Source organism: Ovis aries, chromosome 18 (genome assembly GCF_016772045.2).
Source record: "Ovis aries strain OAR_USU_Benz2616 breed Rambouillet chromosome 18, ARS-UI_Ramb_v3.0, whole genome shotgun sequence".
NCBI lineage: Eukaryota > Metazoa > Chordata > Mammalia > Artiodactyla > Bovidae > Ovis > Ovis aries.
The window spans coordinates 65,836,462-65,863,640 of NC_056071.1; the positions used below are offsets into that span (position 1 = coordinate 65,836,462).

The window sequence follows — 27,179 nt, forward strand, 5'->3', positions numbered from 1 at the left end:
GTTTTTATAAAATCTTTTCTGCTGTTGTAATATAAAGTTTCTTAAAATCATTTTTTTTAGAGGGCCAGGTATTGACAGGGAAAAAGTTAACTTTTTGTGGTTAGTTTATATGTATAAACATACAGACATTTGTTTCTTTTTCTCCTGTATCTTCTCTCCTCTCCTAGTGAAGTTATTCGAAGTCATTGAAACTGACAAAACACTCTACCTAATCATGGAGTACGCAAGTGGAGGTAAGGCATTTGTAAATCGTTTTCCTTTCATCTCTCTCTTTTAGAAGAATATGCAGCCTCACTGCCCATATAGATAATTGATAGAGTTTCATGTAACCTTCAGAATCATAATACACTAGGATGAGAATCAGAAAAGCTGATTCCTAGCAGTTCAGTGGGTTGCTGTTAAGCATTTCATTGTTACCATCGTTAATTGATAATATGCAAATACTTGGATTTTTTTTTATGGTATAACATAAAGTTTACCATTTTAACCATTTCAGGTGTACAGTTCTGTGGCATTAAGTACGTTCACATTTTTAACCAATACCATCGTCCATCTCCAGAACTTTTTCATTTTCCCAGAATGAAACTCTGTCCCTATTAAATACTTCCCCATCCTCCCTCCTTGTAGCCCCTGGCAACCACCATTCTGCTGTCTGTATGGATTTGACTACTCTAGGGAGCTCATCTGAGTGGACTCGTACAGTATTTGTCTTTTCTGTGACTTCCTATGTCACAGTGTCCTTAAGGTTTATCCATGTTGTAGCGTGTGTCAGAACTTCCTTCCCTGTTAAAGCAGAGTAATAGTCCATTGTTTATAGCACTTTTTTTTATTCCAGTACTTGAATTTTCAAAAGCATCAATGCATTAGCCTGTTTGAAATTAATGTGTACTACATGTTGGATGGATTTGTTTATCAGATTTTTGCATCAGTGATGCCCATTGTTTCCCAAGGCCAGAAATGGTGGTCACAGTGTATATGATTAGATTTCCTTAAAGATTAAAGACTAGTAATTCCTTGCCTGTAAGGATATATAAATGTAGACATTTTTATGAAATGAATGTATAGCTGTTCTTTTTCACAGAGATTCTTATTTCACGGTTACAGCTGGGCTGTGCTGTAGGCTTTGGACCAAGCGTGACCTTTCATTGTGAAAGGCAGAAGCTTTGCTGTTGGTCTTTGTGTTTTCCCTGCCTCTAGTACAGTGCCTGGCACATAGCAGACTCTGAGCAAATAAGAATTGAGTTGAATTAATGAAATTTTAAACTACTAGAGACATGTTCTGTTTAACTCCACAGTATCGATTTCAAGCCCTGTGATCCAGAATGTAACACCTGGAGACAGAAAGTTGAATCACAGCCTCATTGTGATGAGTTGACCACTAAATAAAAGATTGTAAATCTGTTGTGAGCAGAGCAGGCACACCCCTGACACCACTTTTGCATACTCCTAATTCATTATTTGGAGAAGGAAATGGCAACCCGTGCCAGTATTCTTGCCTAGAGAATCCCGTGGACAGAGGAGCCTCGTGGGCTGCTGTCCATAGGGTCGCACAGAGTCGGACACGACTGAAGTGGCTTAACAGCAGCAGCAGAAGCAGTTCATTATTAGTTGTGTGCTTCGTATTTTAAATGTGTAGTTTGAGATTTTAGTTGGGATTTCCACAGTTGAGGAGTAGTAGGAAGAGCTGAATTCAGTTCATGAATTGTAGGAGTTCCGTGCTCTCTACTCCTCTTACCGTTCGTAACCCTCTCCTTTGTGGGGCCTCCACAGTGTACAAGTGCTTCTTCCTCTTACTGGATCTCCTTCAACTTCCACAATGGGCCCGTGATGTGGCCAGGCAGGGAGTGAGGAGATGGAGGCTAGGAAGTATCCCTGTGGTCATGTTGCCAGGCCTGGAGCCCCAGCCTTCTAGTACCACACAGCCTCTCCCGATTGGTCAGTCAGTCATGGCTTTTTGTTTCATCTATTTTAGGTCACAGGGTCATAGCAGTTGCTCTGTATTGGAGAAGTGTCCATCCCGAAAGGATGGGCTCTGGAAAAGAAACATGGAGTCCATCTAGCCAGTGCCCCTCATTGGCAGTGTGACCTTAGAAGTTGCATGTTTCTGAACTACTCAGTGGGCATGGCCACACAGTCCTCCTTCGAGGGCTCAGTGCGTTGCTTAACATGATAACAGCACTGATCAGTGGTGGTTTATTGGCTTGGGCCATTTGTTTTAATCAGCTCAACAAAGCACCTTCTGTCTCCAAGGCAGCTGTTTATTGTTGATACGTTTGCCAGTCTGAACAACTAAAGTTTCATTAAATTGGCTACCTACTCCTCCCTAGCCTCATATTTTTCAGTTTTATAGAATCATAGAATTTTAGAATTGGAAAGAATCTCAGAAAGTCATCCAGGGCAACTGCCTAGTTTTTACAGATGAACATCTGAAAAGTTGGTCTGGTGCCCATGGTTTCATCACTGGTTATAGTGAATGACAGGACCTAAACCAAGGGTTTTCTGAACTGTCTTGACATGGGTGGGGAGAACCACTGTTTGCTGTTTTTTCTACTAGTAAATAATATCATGCAGAGATTTTTAATTTAGTTGCTTACCCTGGATGCTAGTGCATTTTTAATGGGAGTGGCGGGTGAGTCTGGGTTGTATGCCTGATTTATAACAGTGATTGTGAGTATGACTTTATGGCTCCAAAATCTCTTAACAGGTTTATATTGCATTGGAATCCTAAAATATTTTAAAATTACATTGACATTATCTGTGTGACTGTACAACTACTGGGTTTAATCCATAAATTTTTTTAAAAGTCAAAACTGTTCCATGTGGTATGCACACATCTTTGTCTTTTCACTTTTTTTGACATGTTTTTTATTCTGTAGATAGAATGGCATTCTTGGAGAAGATACTGACATTTAATTTTATAATTCACCATAGTTAAATGTATTGCGTAGTATAAATTAACAATATGTAATTCCTTTCAAAAGATCATTATGCAATCAGTAATAACTTGAAAATATTTATGCCCATTTATTATTTTAAAATTTATTCAGAGTTAGGGCTGAAAGTTCAAAAGTCAGAGATACTAATGTACAGTTCAGAATAACGTTTTCCTCCGAAATACTTAAGTTCTGAAACTAAGCTTTTTAAGTATCGAAATACTTGAGCTGAGTACAGCGTGCACTCCTCACAGTGGGCTCACAGTGCTCACGAGTGCACACGCACGCACACCCTGGTTCTTTCCCGACTCTTCTCCACAGTACGTTTTATCATCTGATGCACTGTATATTTACTTATTTGCTTATTCTCTATCTACCCCCTCCTGCAATGTAAACTCCATGAGGAAAAGGACTTTGGTCTGTTCACTTCTGTATTTCCCCAGAGCCGAGAACAGTTCTCATCAGTTAGTATACTCTAAGTAATTATTTGTTGCATGAATGAATTTAGGAAACACTTTTTGTCAATCCTATAGTGAAAACACCTTCTTTGAACACAAATAACATTTCCATTTTAACTTTCAATTTTCATTACCAAGTTTTTACTAAAGCATACTGGAAACAGAATCTTTAAGGTAAAAGTGTCACAGTTGAACTATATGAGAATTTAATGTTAAGGCTTTTCTATAACTTAAAAGATTTTATCAGTAAACTTCTCCGATAGTTAAGGCTGGGTTAGTTCAGATTCCACATATTTCTGTTTATCTTCATAACTGTATTTTAAAAACTAAAATTACAGCATTGCTAAAAGTGAAGTTTCTTTAATTTATGGGAAAGTTAATGCTCAGAAATAGGACTTCTGCTTACTTTTATTTTTCTCAATTATAGGTGAAGTGTTTGACTATTTGGTTGCACATGGAAGAATGAAGGAAAAAGAAGCAAGAGCTAAATTTAGACAGGTATGGCTTGTTGCACGTTTAGTTTATTGATTGAATAACATTATCTGGCTTAAACCGTGGAGCAAACAAGTGTTTGCCTCTATAAATGTCATAAGGCCCATTGGATGGAGCAGGGGTTGGCCATTCAGTTCAATGCAACAAAATTTATTAATTTATTAAATGCTTTCATGCGTAAAGCACTCTGCTAGAGACAGCTAAGAGTTCTATTTATAGCTTTGTAATTGGAATTAAAGTCCCACTCTTAACCTTAGTTTTTTGACAGTTGAGCCTTAAAAAATAAGTCTTTGAGTACTTGTGATTGCATTGAAACTGTTTCCAATTTTTAGCAAAAGTGTTACAATCTCAAAATTCATTATAGGTTTTGTCTTACATAAGCCAAAACCAAACAGAACTTAACCTGTGAATTAATTACTTACTTTCTTGCTTTGTCTCTGCCCATTGCCTTAAAGAGACTCATTTTAATACGTAGGTTTTGAGCATAAATGTGATACGTCTCTAATAAAGGTAACTACTGATTGATCCTTACCCACTAATATTGGATTAAATCCTTCACCTTCATCAACGTAAATCTTGCAGCAGCCTTGTGAGTAAAGATCATCGTAAGTAAGTGAAGTCGCTCAGTCGTGTCCGACTCTTTTTGCAACCCCAGGGACTGTGGCCCACCAGGCTTCTCTAGAAGTCCATGGGATTCTCCTGGCAAGAATACTGGAGTGGGCTGCCATTTCCTTCTCCAGCGGATCTTTCCGACCCAGGGATTGAATCCGGGTCTCCCGCATTGCAGGCAGATGCTTTAACCTCTGAGCCACGAGGGAAGTCCAAAAGATCATTGTGCTCATTTGTTAAAGATAAGGAAACTGAGGCACAGGAAGATTACATAATTTGCCCAAAATTTGATGCCTGGCAAATAGCAGACCTTCCATTGATTCAGAGCCAGGACCTGTGATTCCAAACTGAAATTCTTAATCGTTATGGTGTGGTCTTACTTAGAGTAGGCATCAGCAAACTCTTTCTGTAAAGTACCAGATCGTAAATTTTAGGCTTTGTAGGCCATTCAGTCTTTTGCAACTATTTAATTCTGCTGTTGTAGCGTAGAAGCAGCTTAGACAATATCTGGATGAATACACTCATATGATTGTGTTCCCAACTATACTTCCTTGGCAGAAACGAGTGGTGGGCCATATTCAGCCTACAGGCCATAATTTGCCCACCTCAGATTCAGATAAAAGGAAGGAGCAGGTACTTTATTACTTTTAAACTAACTATCCTCCCACAGTTTGAAGTTCTGTATGTAAATTGCAATAGAGCCTCGTTTCTTTTAGAAACTTAAAATTTTTGTCCTATTCACATGTGAAGTTGTTAAGGTGGAAGTACAGGTAGGAGTCTTTAAGGGTTTCACAATATTTATAAAGGCAGGTTTAACTGATTTTCAAGGTTTTGATCTGCGTAGTCTAGTGTTTACAGTTAAGGACTTACAAATAAGTGTCTTAACTTTTGCTGTTGCTTAAATTTACTTTTAAAATCTTAAGACATCCTAATGATACTTTGAATTAAAACCTGTTACATATCAGACTTTGACCATCATTTAACTTTTCTGATCCTCAGTTTTCCTAAGTATAAAAAGAGGAAGTTCTACTTGATTAATTCTGAAGTCCTTTCCAGTTTTGATATCACTTATTCTGTGGTCTATGGAAGGAAGCTCAAATTTCTCTTTGTTACAAAACAAGTCTGTTTGGCCCTTTCCATATCTGTACTCTTAATTTTTATAAATTGGCCACCTGAAAATCAAGATTTTTTTTGCCTTATAAACTGGAATTCCTTTCTACTCAGATGAGTGTGACTTGCAAATATTTATGTGAGTGTGATTTGTTGACTCTGAGGAAAGGGCTCCCGCCAGCCCTCATATCAGCTGTGAGCCTGGACCTTCTGCAGGGAAGCAGTGTGGCGCTTGGATCTCTGGCCCCTCTCTTCTTGCTTCTCCACCCATCTCCCAGCTAGGATCGGGCTTGTCAAGGAGACTTGGACATTTATCACTTTCTAATTTTTATTTTCTGACCGTGCTGGGTCTTCATTGCTTTGCTTGGGCCCTCTTTCCCTAGTCGTGGTGGGCGGGGCTCCTCTTCCTCGTGGTGCTCGGGCTTCTGTTACTGCAGAGCACGGGCTGCAGGCTCGCCGGCTCAGTAGTTGTGGCGCAGGTGCTCAGTTGCTCCACAGCATGTGGGCTTTTCCCGGACATGTGATGGGACTTGTGTCTTCTGTATTGGCAGACAGATTCCCACCCACTGTACCAGGGAAGTCACACAGCTTTTCATCTTAAAAATTTCCGGCACAAATTCTGAAGCGTGTAGTTGAGAAGTCTGTTAGTTTATGTGCTTTTACAGTTAATGACTTGATTCACAGTGCTTACAATTAATGGCGTCTTTTCTCCTTGCCATAGTGTTTCCTTAAGTTTGTGCGTGTAAACCTGGAAAGGTCAGGCATGATATTTGTGCCTCCACTTTGCTGTTTCTAATTGCCATGCTTTCCAAAAGCATGTTGTTTTTGTTTTATTGGAGGATCTAAAAACTTAAGTCCTCATTACTTTGACGAAACAGAAAGTTTTCCTGTTTACAGAGAAGACAAAGGTACGCCGCACGCACCGAGTGCATGCGCTCCGTCTGTCTCCTGCCAGAGGCAGGCCCTTCTCTCCATAGTCACCCGCAGGCGGCCTTTCCTTTCCCCACCGCCTTCGCCACTCTCATCCTAGTCACTGGTTATGCTGCTTCAGTTTTTTATTTCCAGAGAAGAATAGATGCCTGGCTCCGTCCTCTTTCCTTGCTCTTCCTTGGTGGGTTGCTTGTGTTGCTACCTCTTACTTTTTCATGTGTGACTAGAAGTGAATTAGGCTTGCCTTCTTATTTTAACCTGGGACTCAACCTAGGTTCTCAGCCTTCCATAGAAATAACTACTTTTACATTAAAAGCAGAATGTGAAAAAGCAATAATTTAAAGTGGAATACTTCCAAGTTGTTGTGGCATTTGCGCTGTTTGGAGGTAAAAGAAGAGAAATTCTCTTTGAGAAATGGTAGGTAAGTGTCAAATCTGGTTCAAAAGTAGAATTTGAAAATAATTTATGAGAGAAATCTGACGATGGGGGCAGGGGGTGGGACGAAGGGACCGGGAAAGTTGGATCAGGCAGAAGTAAGATAACATTGTGGCCTCAGCAATAAACCTGTTCCTTTGGGGAAGCAAATCTATTTCACTTTCCCAGTTTTCATGCTGACAGAATGGAGCAACGTTGTTGCTAACAGATGCTCTAGAACCAGTGTCTTGCCTTGGGATTTGTGTGCCTCTAGGTGACTGAGTGGGTCTGATCTTCATGTTCAGTTTATAAAGTAGGAAGCTGCTCAGTGAAGCCTTGATTCTGGCATCATTCCCAACCCCAGCCCAGCATATCCTTGCTGCTTATTTTGAACCAATATCAACCAATAGATCAGCCCTCTCTGAGTTTTTGTGTCCAGTATAGTTAGGTGCATGTTGCTTAAACTGAAAGTTGATGGTTGGAGAAACAAGCAGTATTTTCATTATAGCCGCAGTTTTGTATGTATGTAGTCATATATATTAAAGTACACATACATAATACCGAAGTAAAGACTTGAAGCAAATACACCAAAATAATAGGAAATGTCATCTGTGTTTGATGGTTATAAAAGCATTTTCTTGTGTGTACTTCCTGTATTTCCTAAAATTATTATAATCGTATAAAACTTTAATAAAGCTTATAATGTTTTAGAAAAAGAGTCTTGAAAGTTGGTAGTAAGTGTGAAATTTCTAGAGCAGTTATTTAACAGTGCCGATCAGGGAATTCCCTGGCGGTCCAGTGTTTGGGACTCGGCACTGTCACAGCTGAGGACCCAGGTTCAATCCCTAGGGTTGGGAAACGAAAATCAGCTGCGCAGCTGAAAATAATAGTAATAATAGCAGTGCTAATCCCAGGAGTAATCCTAAGGTAGCTAAATAAAAGGGTATCATTTGCTAAGTGTAGAAGAGATTCTTACTGATAAAGCACATAATAGTTTTAATAGTTTGCAGTTCACATACATTGCAGTATTCATTCTTCCATTTTAAGAAAGAGGACACTGGTCATTAGAGAGGTGAAGTCACTTTTGCTGTCCTTGAACCTACATTAGCCAAAAGGAAGAGAGTGTGGTCAGGAGCAGCCTGGCGGAGGAGAGCCAACCTGACTAAACACCCGGTGTGGCGGGTCCGCAACTGCTGGCTTGGCTCTGAGCTGATGACGTGGGCATGGAGAGCCTTCTGATTCTGGGCCTGAGCGTCCAGGGCCCTCTGGGTCCCACTGGTTTGCTGGGCCCCGGCACCACACTTAGAAATAACTGGAATGTTGAGGGACAGGGCCTGAGAAGAGACTTAATAGTTAAAACTGGAAAGAACAGCCTCGCCTAGCTCTTCTTGCACTCACCCCTGAGTCTTTCCAAATTGAAAGGTATGAAGCATAAGACAATTATCTTTAGAGACCCATATAGCCGTTGAAGTGCCCACTGAGTGCTTTGCATATGTGAACCTTAGAGGCGTGCTTCCATCTTGGTCGAGAGTCTGCAAGCAGTAACGATCATGACCTTGCCTCTCTTCCGTCCAGATCGTGTCTGCAGTGCAGTACTGCCACCAGAAGCGGATTGTTCACAGAGACCTCAAGGTGAGCCACGTTGCCCTCACTCGTGTACACTCTCCTCGTGTGCGTTCAGCTCCTGCTGCTCACGACACGGATGAGGGACATACTAGGTTGTGTTACTAAATTTAAAAAAAATCCTAAGGCTTAGTCTCCATTTTAGTTAAAGCAGCACATTGTTGGTCTCTGGAGAAAATCGCCCACCACCCAACAGCTGAGCGCACCCAGAAATGCACGCCTGCCCTGGACAGCACGCTCGGGGCTGCCCGCGCCCGTCTGTCTCCCCAGCCAGCGTTCTCTCCTGCTAACAGCAGCGGCTATTTGAGACCTCCTGCACGGTTCTCCGCCTTTGCCCGCATTCCTGGCATAGGCTCAGGTTTCCTATTTCACAGAGAAAATAGAAACAGCAGGCAGAAACTCCCTGTTTCCCAGCAGGCCCTCCAACTTAACTGCACCTGCATCCCCCCTTGACCTTGCGGAGTTTTCCTGTTACAGGACAGCACAGCACTGCTGCGGACCCCGCTGGCGTTCAGGACCTGTGTCTCTCCCTCCCAGGCTGCTGTGCTGCCTCCTCCCACCCCTCCTCCTTCACCTCCTGTCTCTGCTGGCGCCTCACTAGCAGCATGTGTCAAATGTGCTTACATCCACACGCTCTTCTACCTAAGAACCTCCCACCCCAGTTCTTCTTCCCAATATACCCTTTTATTCCCTTCCCCTTCACAGCCATTTCTCTCCAAACATTGCCTAGATTCTTTCCTAACTTGCCATCACTTCCTCTCTCTCCTCACATAACTGTTACTGACTGATTTGCTTGCTGCTCTGTTCACCCACCCTGCTGCATTCACACTCACTCCATCACCTCTGGTTTGCTAATCCCCAGATCTGTTCCTGCATCCAGAGCTCTCTTCCAGGACCCAGTGTCCAGCTGACAAAAGGACACCTCCTCAGCACCCCTCAGGCAGCTTGATTTAGCGTGTTAAATACCTAAACTCTTCCTTGCTAAACTTAAATTTGTATTTCTCATTGTGGCGACTGATGTACCCCAGGTGCCTCTGTCTCCTTTGCTCTGACACCCCTCGGTCCCCAGGTCCCTGCTGCTGCTCCCTGGGTGTTACTGAGCTTGCTTTTCTCTGTCCCCGCTCGCACTGTCCAGTTCTAGTCCCCTGGCGTCCGGGACCGTGTCACTACACTAGCCTCTTGCCTGGTCCTCCCTGCTTCCAATTTTGCCTCTTTCCTACATTGCAACCAGAATGGTCGTTTAAAAACACAAGTAAGATTGTCATGGGACTTCCCTGGAGGTCCAGTGGCTAAGACTCTGGGCCCCCTGCATTGGGCATCCAGGTTTAATCCCTGGTCAGGGAACTAGATCCCACATGCTACAACTAAGACCCAGCACAGCCAAATAAGTAAGTAAATGTTTTTTAAAAAACCACACACACACACACAAATAAAACTTGTCATTTCCCTGCTTGAATGACTTTTCCGTGGCTTCCCATTGCCCTTAGGATAAAAAGCTAAACTTCCTGAATATAAGTCGCTCAACTGGCCATTTGTAATTCAGCCATAACCATGTCTCCAGCTTTCTCTACTGTACTCTGCCTTTCAGTTTCTTGAGCAAACTGTGTTCTGTCTCACCCTATGGGTTTTCAGACTGTTACTCTGCTTGAAATCTCTCGCGTTGACACACCCACTGCCGTCACCTAATCCTCGCAGTGGTTTCAGTCCACCTGGTTCGCACCTCTCAGTGCCGGGCCCACCACTCCCCTCTTCTCGGTCACAGCACTGAGGGCCCGGGGTGTAGCAGCAGGTTTTCCTCCCCTCCCTTTGTAAACTGTGAGCTTTCTGAGGCCAGGACCCTGTCTGTCTTTGCATCCAGACAATAAATAATATAACACCTGGTGTATAATTGCCATGTGATAAATGTCTGTTAAGCAGGCATGACTGTGATCTCTGTCTTAAATGAAGTTTAGGATACCCTTTTTCTCAGTAATAGCCATTATACACCTTATTTAACAGTGTTTGTAAAATGTGACTGTCCACTTAGAAGGATCTGTTTTTTAAAAGCCCCTTATTCTTAGCTGAAAAAGCTCTTCCAATATTGTTCTGTCATGAACATTTGCTGTTTAAATTGGTGCTGGAATTGATCTATACAGTTGGGCCCCCATATCCCCAGGTTCTGCATCTGTGGCTTAGGAGGGCTGGCTGGCTGGACCATTTTATATGATGGTGGAGGATGGTGTCCACAGGGTCCGAGCCAGTGCCCTCAGAAGACCGAGGGACCGCTGCACCGTGCACCTCTTGTTGGTTGTTAATGCTAGAACATTAGGTATTCTGAATTACCTCCTCTTTTTTTCTCTCTAGAAAGAATGTTTTCTTATTCATTAGGATATATTAAGTTTATATCATTACAAAAAGGTTTTATGAAATGCCTAATTCTATCACAGTTCATTATATTTTTTGTTAAATTTCATTTTTGTCTTGATGTTTTCCCTCTAGGCTGAAAATCTATTGTTAGATGCTGATATGAACATTAAAATAGCTGACTTTGGTTTTAGCAATGAATTTACTGTTGGCAGTAAACTGGATACGTTTTGTGGCAGTCCTCCGTATGCGGCCCCAGAGCTCTTCCAGGGCAAGAAATACGACGGGCCAGAAGTGGACGTGTGGAGCCTCGGCGTCATTCTTTACACTCTAGTCAGCGGGTCGCTCCCCTTTGATGGGCAGAACCTAAAGGTAAATGAAGCACTTGCATCCTTGTCCTTCAGAAAGCTTAAAGGATTTTGTCGAATGATAAGAGGTAACGTGTCAGTGTTGTTTCAGTGGGGGAGTTGGGTTCTTTTTTAACCTAAAAGTTGACTTAGAGGTTTTCTTTCCTCTCTACCTCCCCAAAGGAACTGAGAGAGCGAGTATTAAGAGGGAAATACAGAATCCCTTTCTACATGTCCACAGACTGTGAAAACCTTCTCAAACGTTTCCTGGTGCTAAATCCAATAAAACGAGGCACTCTAGAGGTAATCACATAAGTGGAAATAAAGAGCAACTTTGGAGAGTCTTTAAAAGTATTTTTAGAATTTTGCTTAGTTTGTATGACGTATTGAATACTATCCTGGTTTTTTTTTTTTTTTTTTTAAAGCAAGATTGAGACATTTTTAAAAAGTTACCGTTTGAACCATAATTGATGAAATGTTGAGAATGAATTTCCCTAAATATTGTGATTATCAGAATGCTTCCTTTATACTGCTAACGACCCAGTTCACATTTCAGCAAATCATGAAGGACAGGTGGATCAACGCAGGGCATGAGGATGATGAGCTGAAACCGTTTGTTGAACCAGAACTGGACATCTCAGACCAGAAAAGAATAGGTAATTACTCTGTGCCTGCATGCTGGTGTGTGTGCCAGTGACATACTTTTCCCTTCATTTATATGTGTACACCCAAAACGGGGATGGGCTTCCCTGATGGTTCAGTCAGTAAAGAACCTGCCTGCAGTGTAGGAGACCCAGGTTTAATCCCTGAGTCGGGAAGATCCCCTGGAGAAGGAAATGGCAAATTGCTCCACTATTCCTGCCTGGAATATCCCATGGACAGAGGAGCTTGGTGGGCTACAGTCCATGGGATCACAAGAGTGGGACACAATCCACTAAAATGGGGATAATAACGGGGATAAGTATAGATTACATGAAGCAGCTAATATGTTTTGTCATATTTAGGAAGTCATCTTCAGGCCCTGTAATAGTACTCAGTAACTGAGAAATAAGCCAGCTGCCCATTTATGTTAAAACAATGTGTGATCTTTTCGGTCAGATAAAGGAAATTAGTTTACTCTGTAATGTAATGATTTCCTAACCAAAGGAAACCCGTAAACTGTATCATTCCCTTCTTTTAGATATTATGGTGGGAATGGGCTACACACAAGAAGAAATTCAGGAATCTCTTAGTAAGATGAAGTATGATGAAATCACAGCTACGTATTTATTGTTGGGGAGAAAATCTTCAGAGGTAAGTATAACCAGATAAAAATGTATAATATCCTTTTTGCAAATTATTAGCTCATGTAATAATTTGTTTTGGAGTTTTTTTTTAGTGTGTATAACAATAATATTTTTAAATTTACCTTCAAATGATCTAACTCCTATGACTATTATGAGCTACTATTTTAGCTTTAAGATAATAACCTTTAATAATTTGGCTTTTGTTAAGTTAACCTATGTAGTCAGTAATAGTTTTAAAATGATGTAAAGTATCAGATGAAATAGAGCATTTTTAGTTTTTTGAAAAAGCCTAGAAGAACATAAATATCTATCCGTGTGTGAATTTTTCCAGTAGTTAGAAAAATACTTTTGCCTGAGTTTAGGGTTGTCTCTTTTGTACACTGAGGTTTTTCTCTCTAAATGAACAATTTTTAAGAGGTTTGTGTGTTACAAGAAGTTTAGTTTCATAATAAACCATTTGGGCTCGTGTTGTGGTTTGCTCTGTTCTTCTCATTTTCTCTTAGCTGGATGCTAGTGATTCCAGTTCTAGCAGCAATCTTTCACTTGCTAAGGTTAGGCCGAGCAGCGACCTCAACAACAGTACTGGCCAGTCTCCTCACCACAAAGTGCAAAGAAGTGTCTCTTCAAGCCAGAAGCAGAGGCGGTACAGTGACCATGGTAAGTAAGTTTGAGATCATTCCAGCATTTTCCAGGCCTCCCGTTAACCAAGAGGCCTCCTGACATTGCCAAGCATCCTTTTGCTTATGGCCTCCTGGGGTTAAGGTTGCTTGATTGCCCTTCCTAGCGTTTCTTGCAAAGCAGTCCGGCAGGCGCTGCAGGCTCTGATCTCCTTGGTACACTCAGTAGTCTTGGGTTGACTAAGGCCTGGCTGGGTAGAAACCTGAGCCACGTGGGAATTTATCAAGCACTTGAACTGAGAAAGTGATTTTCACTTTTGTCGAAGTTAAATTTATAAAGCCACATGTGGCCAGTGGCCACCACAATGGACAGCACAGCCCTGGAAAATGTATAGTACACCAGTTTTGCCTTAATTGGTCTAAATTTTTGACTCATGTCATTCTCAACCAAGCTCTTAACTGTCCATGTGTCTAAACACCCTCACTCTTACATTTTCACCATAGAGTGAATCTTTCATGAGACTTAGGACCCAGAAGGATGCTTACCAAACGTGACAATTATTCTGCCTTCAAGGTAGCCCCGTTTGTTGGGATCCAGAGACTCTAGCAGATTGCATTTATTCACGTGTTAATTCCGTTCATTCCAGTGCACAAATTTATGTTGGCCTAGTCTTGACTTTTAAAAATACATCCTCACGTGGAACCCTCGTTCATTTCTTTGTTTAGTTCCCTTCCCTTCCCTGGGCTTTGTCCTCCTGTGTTCTTCCACCCTGAGAGTTGGCGCTTAGAACGGCGCAGAGCATCCCAGGCGACTGCGGCCTCGGCTCTGCACCAGAAGTGATGCCTTTGCTCGGCCTCCGTTTCCCTTCCTGCTGCCAGTGCCTCTGTGCGGCTTAGGCTGAGGCAGCACACGGCGCTGATGCTGTCAGAGAGCTGTCTGCATGGCTGCTGATTTCCAGGGTGTACCTGGAGAGCTCAGAGCTTGTCTGATGCCAGAATTTTGCAGATGGCATTTGTAAATCAAGTGTTGATCTGGGTCTCAGTCTTTTGTGTTCATATTAGTTGCTAGCAAGGAGGGGTTTCTCTGTGTACTAAATACAGAGCAATTAGTGAAATGCCTATGTGTCGCTCTGAATTTAAAGAGAATTGTTCCTAAATCCTGGAAGAAACCTGGTATTAGTTTTCTCATGTCCCTAATGACTGTCTTAGTGAGTTCATTCTTCCTTAAGCAGAATCTGTCTGGATTAGTAATGCCCTTTTTCCCAGCTCAGAAGATTGTAGAGCTAAAACGAGATCGCCAAACCCCCGTGTTGGCAATAAAGAAATAGGTCAGGATTGCTCACCAGGTCTTCTGAGGTGAAGTGGAAGTGCTCAAGACAGAATCCAGCACTCCTGGTCCCTGGTTTCGGGGGCTCAGTCCGCTCACCCACCCACTGCCGCTTGTAGTAGTGCTTTTATAGTAGTAATCATCCTACCTTCTTGGAGCCTTTAATACTAAAAAGAAACTCACAAAGGAGCATTTCAGGAAATTCTGTACATAGATTGCAGACCCAATTCCACATTCTTTTTTACTTTTGGGGGGGATGAAGATAGTGGTCAGCAATAAAAGGAGAATTGATTATGCCTCTGGCACTGTTCATGTAAGTGCTAAGATTGGGCTGGGTTCCAAGGACTAGGGTCTAGTAGAGCACATCCACTTGGCGCCAGGTGCAGCAGGCAGCCTGGCCAGTCCAGCTGCAGCCCGGCCTCCCACCCTCATCTCTCCTCACGTCCTCTAGCTCTCAACGCCGCGGACTCGTATATGCCTGCTTCTGTGAAACTGCGACAGATTTTGTGTGTGTGTGTCGTTTGGGTCACACGTGTGAACACCCCCCACCCTGCTGCCATGTGTGTGTATTTTTTCCTCCGAAGGGAGCTCGTCATCAGATTTGTAAGGGATTCTTTTATTAAAAAAAAATTAAAAAGGCTGAAGACTCACTATTCTATTAATAAATGGTATTAGGGTAGTTGGTAGTGATCAGAAAAAAAGAATGCACCCATTTCTCACATCCTATACAAGGTTGGATTCCAATTGAAATAAAGATGTAAATATATAAACAGCAGAAAAATGTTAAAAGAAAAAAAATGAGATAATTTCTTTGTAATTTGGACTTGTTAAGGACTAAAAGCCACAAAAGAAAAGACTTAAAAAACTGGACTATATAAAAGTCATATGTGGGGGACTTCCCTGGCGGTCCAGTGGTTAGTCAAGACTCTAGACACTTTCATGGTGCAGATTCAGTTCCTGGTTAGGGAACTAAGATCTGGAAAGCTGTGCAGTACACCCCACTCCACCCCTAAAAGATAAAAAAGAACAGTCACTTTTTTGTGTGATATGGAACACAGCAAGAAACACTCCTCAGCAATGAAAAGGAGGAAATTGTTGATAAATACAACAATTTGGATGGATCTTGGAGGAGTTATGCTGAGTGGGGGGAAACAATCTCAGAAGGTTACATTGACCGTTCACATGACATTCTTGAAATGAGGGAGTTACAAAGGTGAGAATGGATTGGCCAGGATCTAGGAAAGGGCCTTGTGGAAGGAATAGAGGTGGCTGTGACGGGCCGCCCTGGAAGCCCTTGAGACAGGACTGCTCTGTGTCTTGGCGGAGGGTGAACCCGTGAATCTGTGCATGTGGGTGAAGTGTGTAGGACTGAACACGCTGCACACGATGCAGGTGGAACCAGAGTGGCCTGAAGGAAAGAGGCCAGTGAGCTGTGTCAACAGCCATCTCCACGCACAGTCTCAAATCCTAAAATGGAAAAAAAATATATTTTCTTAATCAAAGTAATAGATGTTCAAAACAAATTGATACAGTAATCGTAAAGGTTTAGAATGTCATTGGATGTATCATGATAGTGAGAATAAAAATAAGTATTAAGGGTAGTATCATCCTACATTTGGCTGATTCTTTGTCTTATATGTTAAAATTGCCAAACTGGGAGCTTAATTGTTCTCTTCCCATAAATGAAATCAAATTTCTGTTCATTTTTAATTCATTTCCAAATAGATTTACTGTTTATATATTTATTATTTATTGGTCGCACTGAGTGGCTTGTGAGATCTTAGTTCCCCACCCAGGGATAGAACCCAAGTCCTTGGCAATGAAAGTGCAGTGTCCTAACCACTGTACCACCCGGGAATTCTCTAGGCTTACCATTTAGATTTTTGTCCAAGAGGTAGCTTTTCTGTACCCCACTTCATCCTATTTTTTTATTGATTTATTTTTCTATTGAAATATACTTGATTTGCAATGTTGTGTGAATTTCTGCTGTACAGCAGAGTGACTCTATTATGTATAAATATACACTGTTTTTTATACTCTTTTCCATTATGGTTTATCTCAGGATATTGACTACAGTTCCCTTTGCTGTACAGTAAGGCCTTGTTGTTTGCCCATCCTATGTGTATAGTCAGAGAACTGTGACGCAAACTCAAAGTCCCTCTCTTTCCCTCCCATCCATTTTTTTAATAGACCTAAGTATATAAAAATCTTTTCTCAACATAATTGTTGAGCATTTGGTGCTGTGTCTTAAGATCACCACTGGACATTATATATAATGAGCATGCAAGTTATCTTGTTCATCTCCAAAATTCTTTGAACTCCAGATCTCCTGTGTCATCACAGTTTCTAGATGATTTCTTGCAAGACATCAGTTACTTGCCACCTGGGATGCCCCTGAGCGCCCTCCTGGGAGTGGATGCCAGCTGCAGCACCCCGCACCCCTGTCCTTCCAGTCACTTGCATGAGGAACATGCTTTCCTCTGCTTGTACTGCCTTTCCTCATCGACTCAAATTCCTGTTTATCTAGACGAGCATGAGTGCTTTAAAAAAGATGCAAGATAAAGTGTCAAGAGAAATGGCCTGTAAATCTGTACTGTTCTTTCCAAAAGGTGAAGGCATCTCTTGTACAGCAAGGGTGAGATTCACTCAGATGTGCCAGGTTGGAGCAGTTACTCTGCATGATGTGTGTGCTTACTGATCTGTCCAGGAACACCTGTGGAGGTGTTTCAGGACCACTGTATAAGCTTACTAGGTTACAAAAACCCTTTTAGAAAGTTGGGGACTAGTAAGTAAAATTTTAAAATTTAATTCATTGCATAGGTAAAGCATACATGAATGGGAATCATCTTAGAAGATTTTACTGTTTTATATTAGATGAATAGAAATCTTGGATCATCTTATAAAGTTTATTTTCATGATAAAATATAAAATTTTAAAAATATTCAGAATATAAAATACTCTGACTTTTAAAAAGTGAATTCTTTATTTTAGCTGGACCAGCTATTCCTTCAGTTGTGGCATATCCAAAAAGGAGCCAGACCAGCACTGCAGACAGTGACCTCAAGGAAGACGGAGTTCCCTGCCGGAAACCAGGCACCAGTGCTGTTGGAGGAAAGGGGGTTGCTCCAGCCAGTCCCATGCTCGGGAACGCAAGTAACCCTAACAAGGCGGATATCCCGGAACGGAAGAAGAGCTCCACTGTCCCTAGTGTAAGTGTTGTGGGACTGTATAGCCTGCCTAGGATTGTAGCATTGAAATGACAAAACATTTCACTCCTCTGTTCTTATGCCCGCAAAGCCCTGCCCCCTGGGCCCCTGTGTACAGTGTCACCCTGTTGGGATCACTAGCTCTGTTGCAGATGTTTCTTATTGCACTCTATTCCACTGGATGAGATCCTCCATGTCAAGGGCTGTTTGTAGTTACTCCAAAAATGTCTGTGAGATGGAAAGACTGCATAGTCTGACAAGAAATAAATAAAACCAGTGGTGACGGTGCAGACAGGTGGTCGCAGCCTGACGGAGTCTGTCCAGGGCACTGTGGGGCCTAACTACAAGCCAGGAACATGGTGTTTGCCCAGCATGTCAGAGGGCTCTGTCAGTACAGAACCTTGACTGAGTCCTGACCTTGTGCCAGGGGCCCTGCCGAGAGCTTTGCCACGTGTCAGCTACATCTTAAGGCGAAGAAATCGAAGAAAAGTTAGGTAATTGTCCAAAATTACACTACTGACCTAAATCCATCTCTTAATTCCTGCACTTAACAAACTCTCCCTAGAGAGTAGGTAGTGTTTGTTAAATTGAATCTGTTCAGTTTCAGAAACTTTTCATGGATTGAAATGTGTTCTCTTCTGAGCTAAAAAAATAATCACTCTTCTTAGCACTCTACAGAATTTTTTTTACTTATGATGAGAACTTCTTAGGTTTACTCTCTTAGCAACTTTCAAATACACAACACAGTATTACCAACTATAGTCAACATGCTGTATATTGCATCCTCATGACTTATAACTGGAAGACTCCTAAAGTAATTTTGACAAGAATTTGCAGAGAATGAACAATTTTAAGGATATTCTGTAATCACATTTTCCCTGAAAGTTAACAGTGACAAAGCCTTCCTTCAACCCTAAAGAAACCCCAGAGTCGGGAGCCTGCACCGTGCAGCTCCCTTGTCCTGTTTGGGGAGGGGTCATACAGGAGCCCGAAGAGTCTTGTTTGCTCTGTCCGCTGACCTTGTGCTTCATCAGAATAAATGCTGTGTGGGAAGGCTTTCTATTTCGACTTCAGTCGTCATTCCATAGCCCTGCAGTTTAAATCCAGCCTTAAAGAAACTTGTTCCTTGCGTTCATAACTTCTATTCCTTGGCTGTACTCATCAGCACATCCCCCTTTTGAAAATATATCCCAGGCATTGTTAGCCGCTCATATTTTATTTATAAAGGAAAAAAGTATGTTGCTTTTATTGTCTCCCATTTGTCTTCAGAGTTTCCTTATACGTGACCTGCTCATGCTGTGGTAAAGGTGGCTGCTGTTAATCTTTTTTTTAAATTCCCTGATAAAAGTTGTCCCATGACTGTTGTTCTCCTTTTTTTTAAATTTTGGAAGTACTAACTTTTGAAAATTGATGTGAAGTTCACCTACATACAGCGAACCATTTGAAGCATTTATTCAGCGCATCTGGTACACGTTCAGCCTCTGCCTCTCTAGCTCCCAAAAACCGCAGATCGCCCTGCGCTCGTTGAGGGGTTCATTCCCAGGCCTCCCTCCCAGCCCCTGCAGCCTCCAGCCTCTCTCTCTCCCAGTAGATTGGCCTCTTCTGGACATGTCAGAGACGGGCACTTACACAGGCCTTCTGTGTCTGGCTTCTTTCACTCACCATAATATTTTCAAGTTTCATCCAAGGATTCATTCCTTTTTATATGCCACAGTTTATCTCCTTACCTGTCGATGGACATTTAGTGTGTTCCTGCCCTTTGGTTATTATAAATAATGTTGCTATAAGTGTGTACAAGTTTGTGTACCACAGCTGCACTTTTTTATATCCTTACACATTCACATGCTTGTTTCTCCACATTCTTGGTGTATTTATTATTTTCTAGGGTTGTTGTTTTTTTTTTTGATTGTAGCTCTCCTAGTGGATGTGAAGTGGTATCTTATTGTGGATTTGATTTGCATTTCCTAAATGACCAATGGTATTCAGCATCTTTTCATACGTTTATTGGCCATTAGTATGCCTTCGTTGGAAAACTGTCTATTCTGTCCTTTGCCCTGTGTGACATATCTGAATCTCTTGTCAAATCCAAGATCATGCAGATTTATCTGTGGTTTTTTTTTTAATTTTTTCTAATAGTTTTGCAGTTTTAATTCTGATTTTTTTTATTTTTGTTTCATTTGTATATTTACCTCACAATCCTTGCTTTTTAATGTTTTAGTTTGAAATTATTACCTTTTAAAAAGTGAATTTCTCTGTCTTCCTTGTTCATTTTAAATAATCCATGAGTTATTACTCTATAGATTATTGTAGCCAGCTTTTCAAAGTCACTTTGCCATAGCCATTTTTCATTATTGCAAAGAAGGTAGAGGTTGCCGCCTTCATCTTCTTTTCTGACCTGGTGCCCAGTGCTGTTAATACAATGTTGTTCTTTAGTCGATAAGTCATATCCGACTCTTGTGACCCCTTGGACTGTAGCCCTTTGGGCTCCTTTGTCCATGGGATTTCCCTAGCAAGAATACTGGAGTGGGTTGCCATTTCCTTCTCCACGGTACCTTCTCAAACTTGCATCAGCACATGGATTCTTTACCACTGAGCCACCTGGAAAGCCCATTAATAATTCAGGTTTATTTAAAGACTAAGTACTCATGTTTATTTAAATGGGATTTTTTTTCCCTGTTGTATTATGCTTACTAAATCATTTAAGACCAAAATGCCCTTTTTTTTTAAATAGAGTAATATGGCATCTGGTGGAATGACGCGACGGAATACTTACGTTTGCAGTGAAAGAACTACAGCTGATAGACATTCAGTAATTCAGAATGGCAAAGAAAACAGGTATGAAATTTTACTTGTTTTCAAGAAAATGTGTTTTTCCCAAGAGAAGTGGAAGGATGATATTTACTTCTTAGTTTTTATAATCAAAATTCAAATAATAGTGGTAAGTATTCTCTAATGGTAAGTTAAATTTAAATGCAGTTCTAGTGAGATCCTAGCCAAATTCCTCTCCTGGTCCAGAGCTTATTCTCCTGGCTGGCTGAGTGTGATGATTGGAAGGATTGAGTTAAACCAGGGAGCTTTCCCAGGTGAAATAGGCGGTAAGCTGCGCTTTAATGGTAGAGCTGTGAACAGGGAAATGGAGATTGCTTTGTGCACATGAATATCTTGAACCAGGACTGGAAGCGGGGAAGGATAATGGCCTGAGACAGGGAGCCACGCCTCAGGGACGAGGAGCACCAGATGGGGTGGGCGAGCCGTCTGTTACAGGTCAGCAGTGTGCCAGAAGGGCCGGGGAGACGAGTAACACTTTAAAGGTGGTCTTCACCTTAAAAGAGACACACTTGAATATCCAGAGAAATGGAGAGTTCAGTCTTCTCAATGGTTTTAATCTGGTAGAGAGGCAATCTTACGTTGAATAAGCATGATTTTAAAATACTAATAGTAATATATCAGTAAGGAATCAGATCATACAGACCCCTTTCTAGGGGTTTCAAAATAAGAACTAGAAAAGTGGGATTAAGTAGATCAGCAGCCATGCAGCAGAGTTCAGTTTGGGTGGAGAGAAAAGAGGAGAACAGTGCTTGGCAAAGCAGCTGAGTACATTCTGTGTAGAAAAGATTTCTCAGCTGGGCATGGTTTTCCTTTTTCGGTTTTGGAAGAGTAGTGTAAAACTAAATTCAGAATGATGAGATAAAGTGAGCAGAAAAGTTCTGAAATAGAAATCCATAAAAGAAATTCACATCATCATTCATTGTCCCCTGGCCTCTCAACTTGAACATTATTTCGTCAGCACTTTCTCATGTGTAGCATCAAAATTGTTTTTCTTCTTTTTCTGACATTTACTTTCTGAAATTGCACTGTGAAGTTTCTGTTTCCTTAGATCTCACCAATCAAATGAAATGTTTGATCACTAACTTCTATAACAACCTAAACAGAAATTCTATCATTTTTCATCCTTAAAACCAGACTATTTTGGCATTCCCTTCTTCCACAGACCACTTATGTTTGAATTGACATGAAGGGAAAAGCTTGTTCTGTGAGATTACATTCATTCATTTTTTTTCAGTGACTTCTTAGAAATATTTACATCTTGGTATTCTGTCTTTGAATCCTGTCTGTGTGTGTTCTCTCCTAATAACTTGAGTAGAGCCACTGGGCTAGATAACTACAGATTAATGATTGGTATGTTTATTTTTTTAATAGTAGTCTGTTCTTTGGTAAATTTTCTTTTATTACAGTTGCTTTCTCAAATCTATCAAATTGCTTATAGTTTAGGTGCCTGAGTAGGAGATACCAATAGAAGACTTAATTAGACAGAAGTTTCTTTCTTTTTCTTTTGGCTCCACAGGAGCCAGGATTGATCCCAGGTCCCTGCAGTGAAAGCGCCGAGGCCTAACCCCTGGGTCACTGGGGAGTTCCCAGACATTTCTGTTAAGAATTTTAATCTGTAGAACTAGAAGAACGTTGTTTCATGACTATTGTTTTTTAAAAATTCTTCTAAATTGTTGAACTGCTCTCTTAGATTCCTCTTGAACTTTAGAATATACACCTCTCTGAGGTACAGAGTCAGACTTTGCTTTAAAAGGCTGTTACGACTGTGATCTCTCTCCTCCCTCGACTTGGGATTGTGCACACGGCTTCTCTGATTCTCCCTCTTGCAGCTACACAGTTCACTCCTTGGAGACAGTTTTAAGAATACTCTTGATTTCTTTGGAGTCATTACCTGGTTTCTGCCTACAGATACCTTCCTCAGTGGGGCTGCCCCCTCCTTATCCAAACCTAGGCCTCGTTGCTCTGTTGGCATCAGTTACAGTGCTCGCCTTCTGAAAGTATTGTCTTGATCTTTAGTTAAACAGTCTCCTGCCACACAAAACGGGGCACATAATTTTAATAATACCTGGATTTTGTTTTCGTATCTTATAAATGAATTGAAAAATTATATTGGAGGTTTGAGTTCCAAACTAGTGGTCATATTTTTTTTTTACTTTCAGTTAAGGAAGACATTAAATGTGACAACTTTTCCACCCTTAAAATAGATGCTTGAGTCATAAATTATTCACAGAGCCTTCTCTGTGCGCAGAAGATTGTTGCTTTCTCCTTTCCTATAGATATTTATACACACACACACATCTTATTCCTTGACTAAAATACTAGTGAGGTACCGGATGCCTGGATCTGTGTTAACTTCTGGAAGAAAGACATAAATTCCTATTTTAGCCTTTAGTATGTTCGACTTTTTTCTTAAATATGTGAGTGTTGTTACAGAAATCCAACGTAAGAATGATCACGGCTAACAAAAATTAGATGAATAAAGAAGGTTTTGTCACAGTTAACACATGTATCTTTGGGTTATATTTTTAATTCTGCTTTTGCCCAATCACTGAGTATGTTTTCCATCAGCATCCAAAATGTTTCATATTGGAATGTTCCAATATGGAGTAAAAGTCATATTAGACATATTTAAATATAAAGTCAAAAGATCAATAGGAACTTCACACAATTTGAATTTTAAGAAATAGTGCTAGTTCTTTAAATAATGATTTTTTTCCCCTTGGACCCAGAACTGCTAAAAAATATGATACAACTACTGTTTTGTTTGTGTAAATTTTTGTGGGATAGTCTGTGGAACATAACCAGCCTTTTTGCCACATTTCTGAGGAAAAAATTTTGTCCAGCTTTCACAACAACCAACTTGATGCAGCCCATTGTGAGTTGGGGTGGTTTGTTGTAAATAGAACTTTTGTGAGTTTGTACAAACATGAAATTCCACAAACATTTCTTGAGTTTACTGATTCCTAAATTGAAGTCCTAGGCCTGCTTTGAGAGTTTTTTTTAAAAAAATCTATTTTGTTGCTTGCTTTGTAGAACTCGTGATATGACATGATTAAATTTCTAAAGAAATAATTCATTTCATTGCTTTTAAGATTATGCCCAAAATTGAATAATTTATAGTGAATATATCAATTTGCACTTCCTTTTTAAGAAGGTCTCTGACTCTAAGGAAGGTCAGTTTTTTTTTTTCAAAGTACCTCTTCACGGCGTCTTGCCTGCACTCTCCAGCCAGGGGGATAGCTCAGGGTGAACAGACTGAGCCTCTCCCTGCTCGGGATTCTGACTAAAAGCCATTTCCTCATCTGAGTCTTTGGGACTACTTATATATTCTCCGGAAAACAGGCCAGGTAACCCCTACCACCTCTTCTTCCCCTGCTTTTTTTAATGCACTTACTGATCCTAGGTCCTAATTTGGGCAAGAGAACGTCAGCTGCTGGGCAGGGGGATAAAGCACGTTGACCCTTGAGCTGCTCTGAGCAGACAGTAGAGCATAGAGGACAGTTTCGTTTATCTGTAGGGCCTCCCTGGTGGCCCAGCTGGTGAAGTTATTTATCTGTAGCTTAGTAAAGTGAAAGTGTATGTGTCTCTGTGTGTGTGTGTGTGCCTGTCTGTGCATATTGGAAACAGCGAAGCATTTCTTCACGTTGTTGAATCACTTAAGACTCTTATGTTGAGGTGACAGAAACTCAGTCCAAACAAATTTAAGTTAAAGGGCATCTATGAATTCTTGTAACTGAAAAAGTCCTGGGATAGAGTCAGGGTTTGTCTCCTAGTTTTGCTGCGTCTACAGGAGTTCCTTGGTGGGCTCAGCAACATCAGCCTTGATGTTGTCCCATACTCAGCTCTACTCAAGCAGAAGCCCTGGGGCAGTGTTGGTTTGGCTATGGCCTGCCCATCTCTAAATCTGTCACTGGCCAGGATAGCAGGAAAATCCAGCAGGGAGTCAGCGACATGGGGAGACGGAGACCAAGAACCTATTTCTCCCAACACAGATTCAGGTGCCAAAGGGAAAAAAATGTCAGAAACAAAAAACCAAATCCATGTTTATCTTTATAAGGTGTTTGTACAGTTCTGTGACTGTATTCAAGTCACACTCACCCAAGTCAGAGGGCAGATTGTCAAGGAAAGAGGGGCGAGCAGATCTTCTTTAGTTTGTTACACAGACCTGTCTCCATATTGGGGCTGCTGGGATTCCAGTGGCTTACCTCCGTAATGTGCCTTTTCAGTTACTGAATATGCTTGAGCACCTGCTCTATCTGAGGCATACTGCTGACTGCAAAGTACCTGTCCACATAGTCTTGCACATACAATGTGGGGTCACATTGAGGCTGCAGGCTGTGTTTCCAGAGCACACAAGCAGACTGGAGTCACTGCGGTACCGTGGGGTGTGCATAGCAGGTGCCGTCACTGAATACATAGAGGGAAAGGAGTAACTCCTGGTGAGAGAGGGCACTGGTGAAGCCCTCGTGGAGGGGATAACCTCGGAGGTGGAATTTTGATGAAAAGAGAAAGGTGTCAGCTCTCCAAAGAAGACTAGCTCCTGCAAAAGTTCTTTGACCTGATGCATGACCAAGAGATGGCAGGTCATCAGATGGGCCAGAAAGTTAAATTCTGGGAAGTAACAGTGGAAGGTCAAGCCTGGAGAGGTGGCAGGGGCGCAGCCAGATGGGCGCCTGAGGATGCGGCTCGGGTGCCAGGGTGAGGAGTCTGAACTTTATCCTGAAGACGCCGTGTGCTTTGCAAGGTTAAAAGCAGATAAGCAACAAGGATGAGGTCAGGTGTGTGTTTTAGGAAGTTCACAGCTGGTACGGTGGACAGACTGGAAAGTGTGAGGTTGGAGAGCAGTGAAGACAGGTGGCTGAGGTCTGGGCCTGGGAGAGACGAGGCTCTGCACAGGGCCCCTCAGGTGGGGAGGTGCAGGCCCAGTGAAGTGCTGTGAGGGGTTGACACCGACCGGATGATCCAGCTGCTCTGTATGTCAGGCGTGAGAGGAAAAACCTGATGGTTTCTAGGTTTCAGGCTTTGAGAGGATTTCTGCAGAGAGGCACTGAAAGAGTATGGTCAGAATTCCAAATCCCTGATCATCCTTAACTGCTCCCTTTGAAATTCCACGGCCATGGTGGCTGAGCAGGCATTAAGAATGAGAAAAGCCCTGGGCCGCTGTGGCCTGTAGCTAGCTGTGCCGGCTGGGGCTGCAGGTGTGTGCCCACTGTGTCGCTCCTTCTCTGTCTGTAAACAGTTAATCCACTCTTACTAGTTTTCCCACCTTGAAAAAATGGGGCTTTGTTGACCTCTTAGGAATTGTGAGTGTTTTTTATAAAGAAGTCAGTGTGCTTTGAGTAGGAATGGTTTGATAACAGGATACTTTGCTAAGTACAACTAGTTCCTGCTATAGCCGTAATTTTTCTAGTCCATTTAATGTATGACAGTGTGCTTTGAGAACAGGTTGAGAGCACAGTGTGCGTGTTACAGATGCACTTGGCTTTGGATGCAGACATCTTTTAAGCTTTATTTTTACACGTAGCTCGGAGATCATCATCACTCTCACATAAATATTCAAACATGTACAGTGTTACTTTCTTTTCTTTAAAGCTAATAAACTTTTAAAAATTACTGGTTTTTAAAAAGCAGATACAGATTAGCAATTGCTCCAGAATCCCCAAAATGAGTTTAAGAGATTTTTGTTCTTTGCCAGAAATGAGATGGTTTGGGGAGGAAGGTAATGTGCTTTGAACAACAGGTTGCTCTTTTTGTCACTGGTCCATCATACTGTTGTTTCTGCCTCTGCCTGAACCCAAACCCCCTCCCAGCCTGACAGAAATGTTCGCTTACGCAGCTAGCCCTGCCTCTGTTTGTAAGACATCTTCCACCTGTCGGCTGAGACATCAGAAGTCGATGTCCATGTCAGCCTCTGGGCACCCCAAGATGATGTTACCTCCAATAGACAGTGAAGGAGATAACTTCAAGGCTATGTAAGAAAAATGCACATTCCTTGTGAAACTAATGTGTACCCACTGCTTCTTAATTTTGTGCTGTGGATATTATAGTCCAAGGTTTTGTTCCAGTTGTCCACAAAGTGTCCTTCCTGTGTGTGGTTTTAGTTAAGCACATCCTGTCTCATGGTGTCCCTGGTCATCTTTGTATCTTCGTGCCTCTTCATACTATAAAGGATGTAAGAAATTCCCCTTTCTCTCCAAGTTGCTTTCAGCATGTGGAATTTTACAATACTTATGCCATTTTTGTGCTCCCAAAACTTTTTAGTTGCCTATTCTTCAGTTTCACCTGCATAGCCTTTGTTTCTTTTGTATTGGCAGGGTTCTCTGCATGTAAGCAATTTGAGAGGGAAGCAAAGGAAAAGAAGCTTGAGTTAGCTGTCCGTTGTTCTAGAATTTCCCTGCATTAATCTTGTCCTTGAAAATATGTATGTGTCGTTCCCTTCAGCTCCATAAGGTGGTGTTTCACTGTGTACTATTCCTTTGGTGCCCTTTGCCGTTTAACTTACCTTTTGCTCTTAAGCCCTATAAAATACCCCTTGGATTTGGGTTTATATACTGGTTATCTCTACTCTATATCAAAGGTATATCATGACTATAAATGTTTGTGTGCCCTGTTTGCTACGAAGCCAGGATTTTGTGAACGAAGATGTAAGAATCTG

At 41.6% G+C, this 27,179-nt stretch overlaps 1 protein-coding gene across 10 annotated transcripts in view; it reads left to right on the top strand.

Moving 5' to 3' along the window:
- Positions 1 to 27,179, top strand: part of MARK3 (microtubule affinity regulating kinase 3) — a 110,981-nt gene that overhangs the window by 74,764 nt on the left and 9,038 nt on the right. For 5 of the 10 annotated variants that reach the window (XM_004018007.6, XM_012099084.5, XM_004018006.6 and 2 more), the window contains 10 exons: positions 168 to 233; positions 3,819 to 3,889; positions 8,522 to 8,578; positions 11,048 to 11,284; positions 11,443 to 11,562; positions 11,816 to 11,915; positions 12,440 to 12,552; positions 13,049 to 13,202; positions 17,481 to 17,698; positions 20,427 to 20,530. In XM_004018007.6, the coding sequence (XP_004018056.1) occupies positions 168 to 233; positions 3,819 to 3,889; positions 8,522 to 8,578; positions 11,048 to 11,284; positions 11,443 to 11,562; positions 11,816 to 11,915; positions 12,440 to 12,552; positions 13,049 to 13,202; positions 17,481 to 17,698; positions 20,427 to 20,530 (1,240 nt within the window). Of the gene's footprint in view, positions 1 to 167; positions 234 to 3,818; positions 3,890 to 8,521; positions 8,579 to 11,047; positions 11,285 to 11,442; positions 11,563 to 11,815; positions 11,916 to 12,439; positions 12,553 to 13,048; positions 13,203 to 17,480; positions 17,699 to 20,426; positions 20,531 to 26,334; positions 26,497 to 27,179 lie in introns of all 10 variants that reach the window. The other 5 variants (XM_012099086.5, XM_060401955.1, XM_060401954.1 and 2 more) reach the window with 2 other exon arrangements.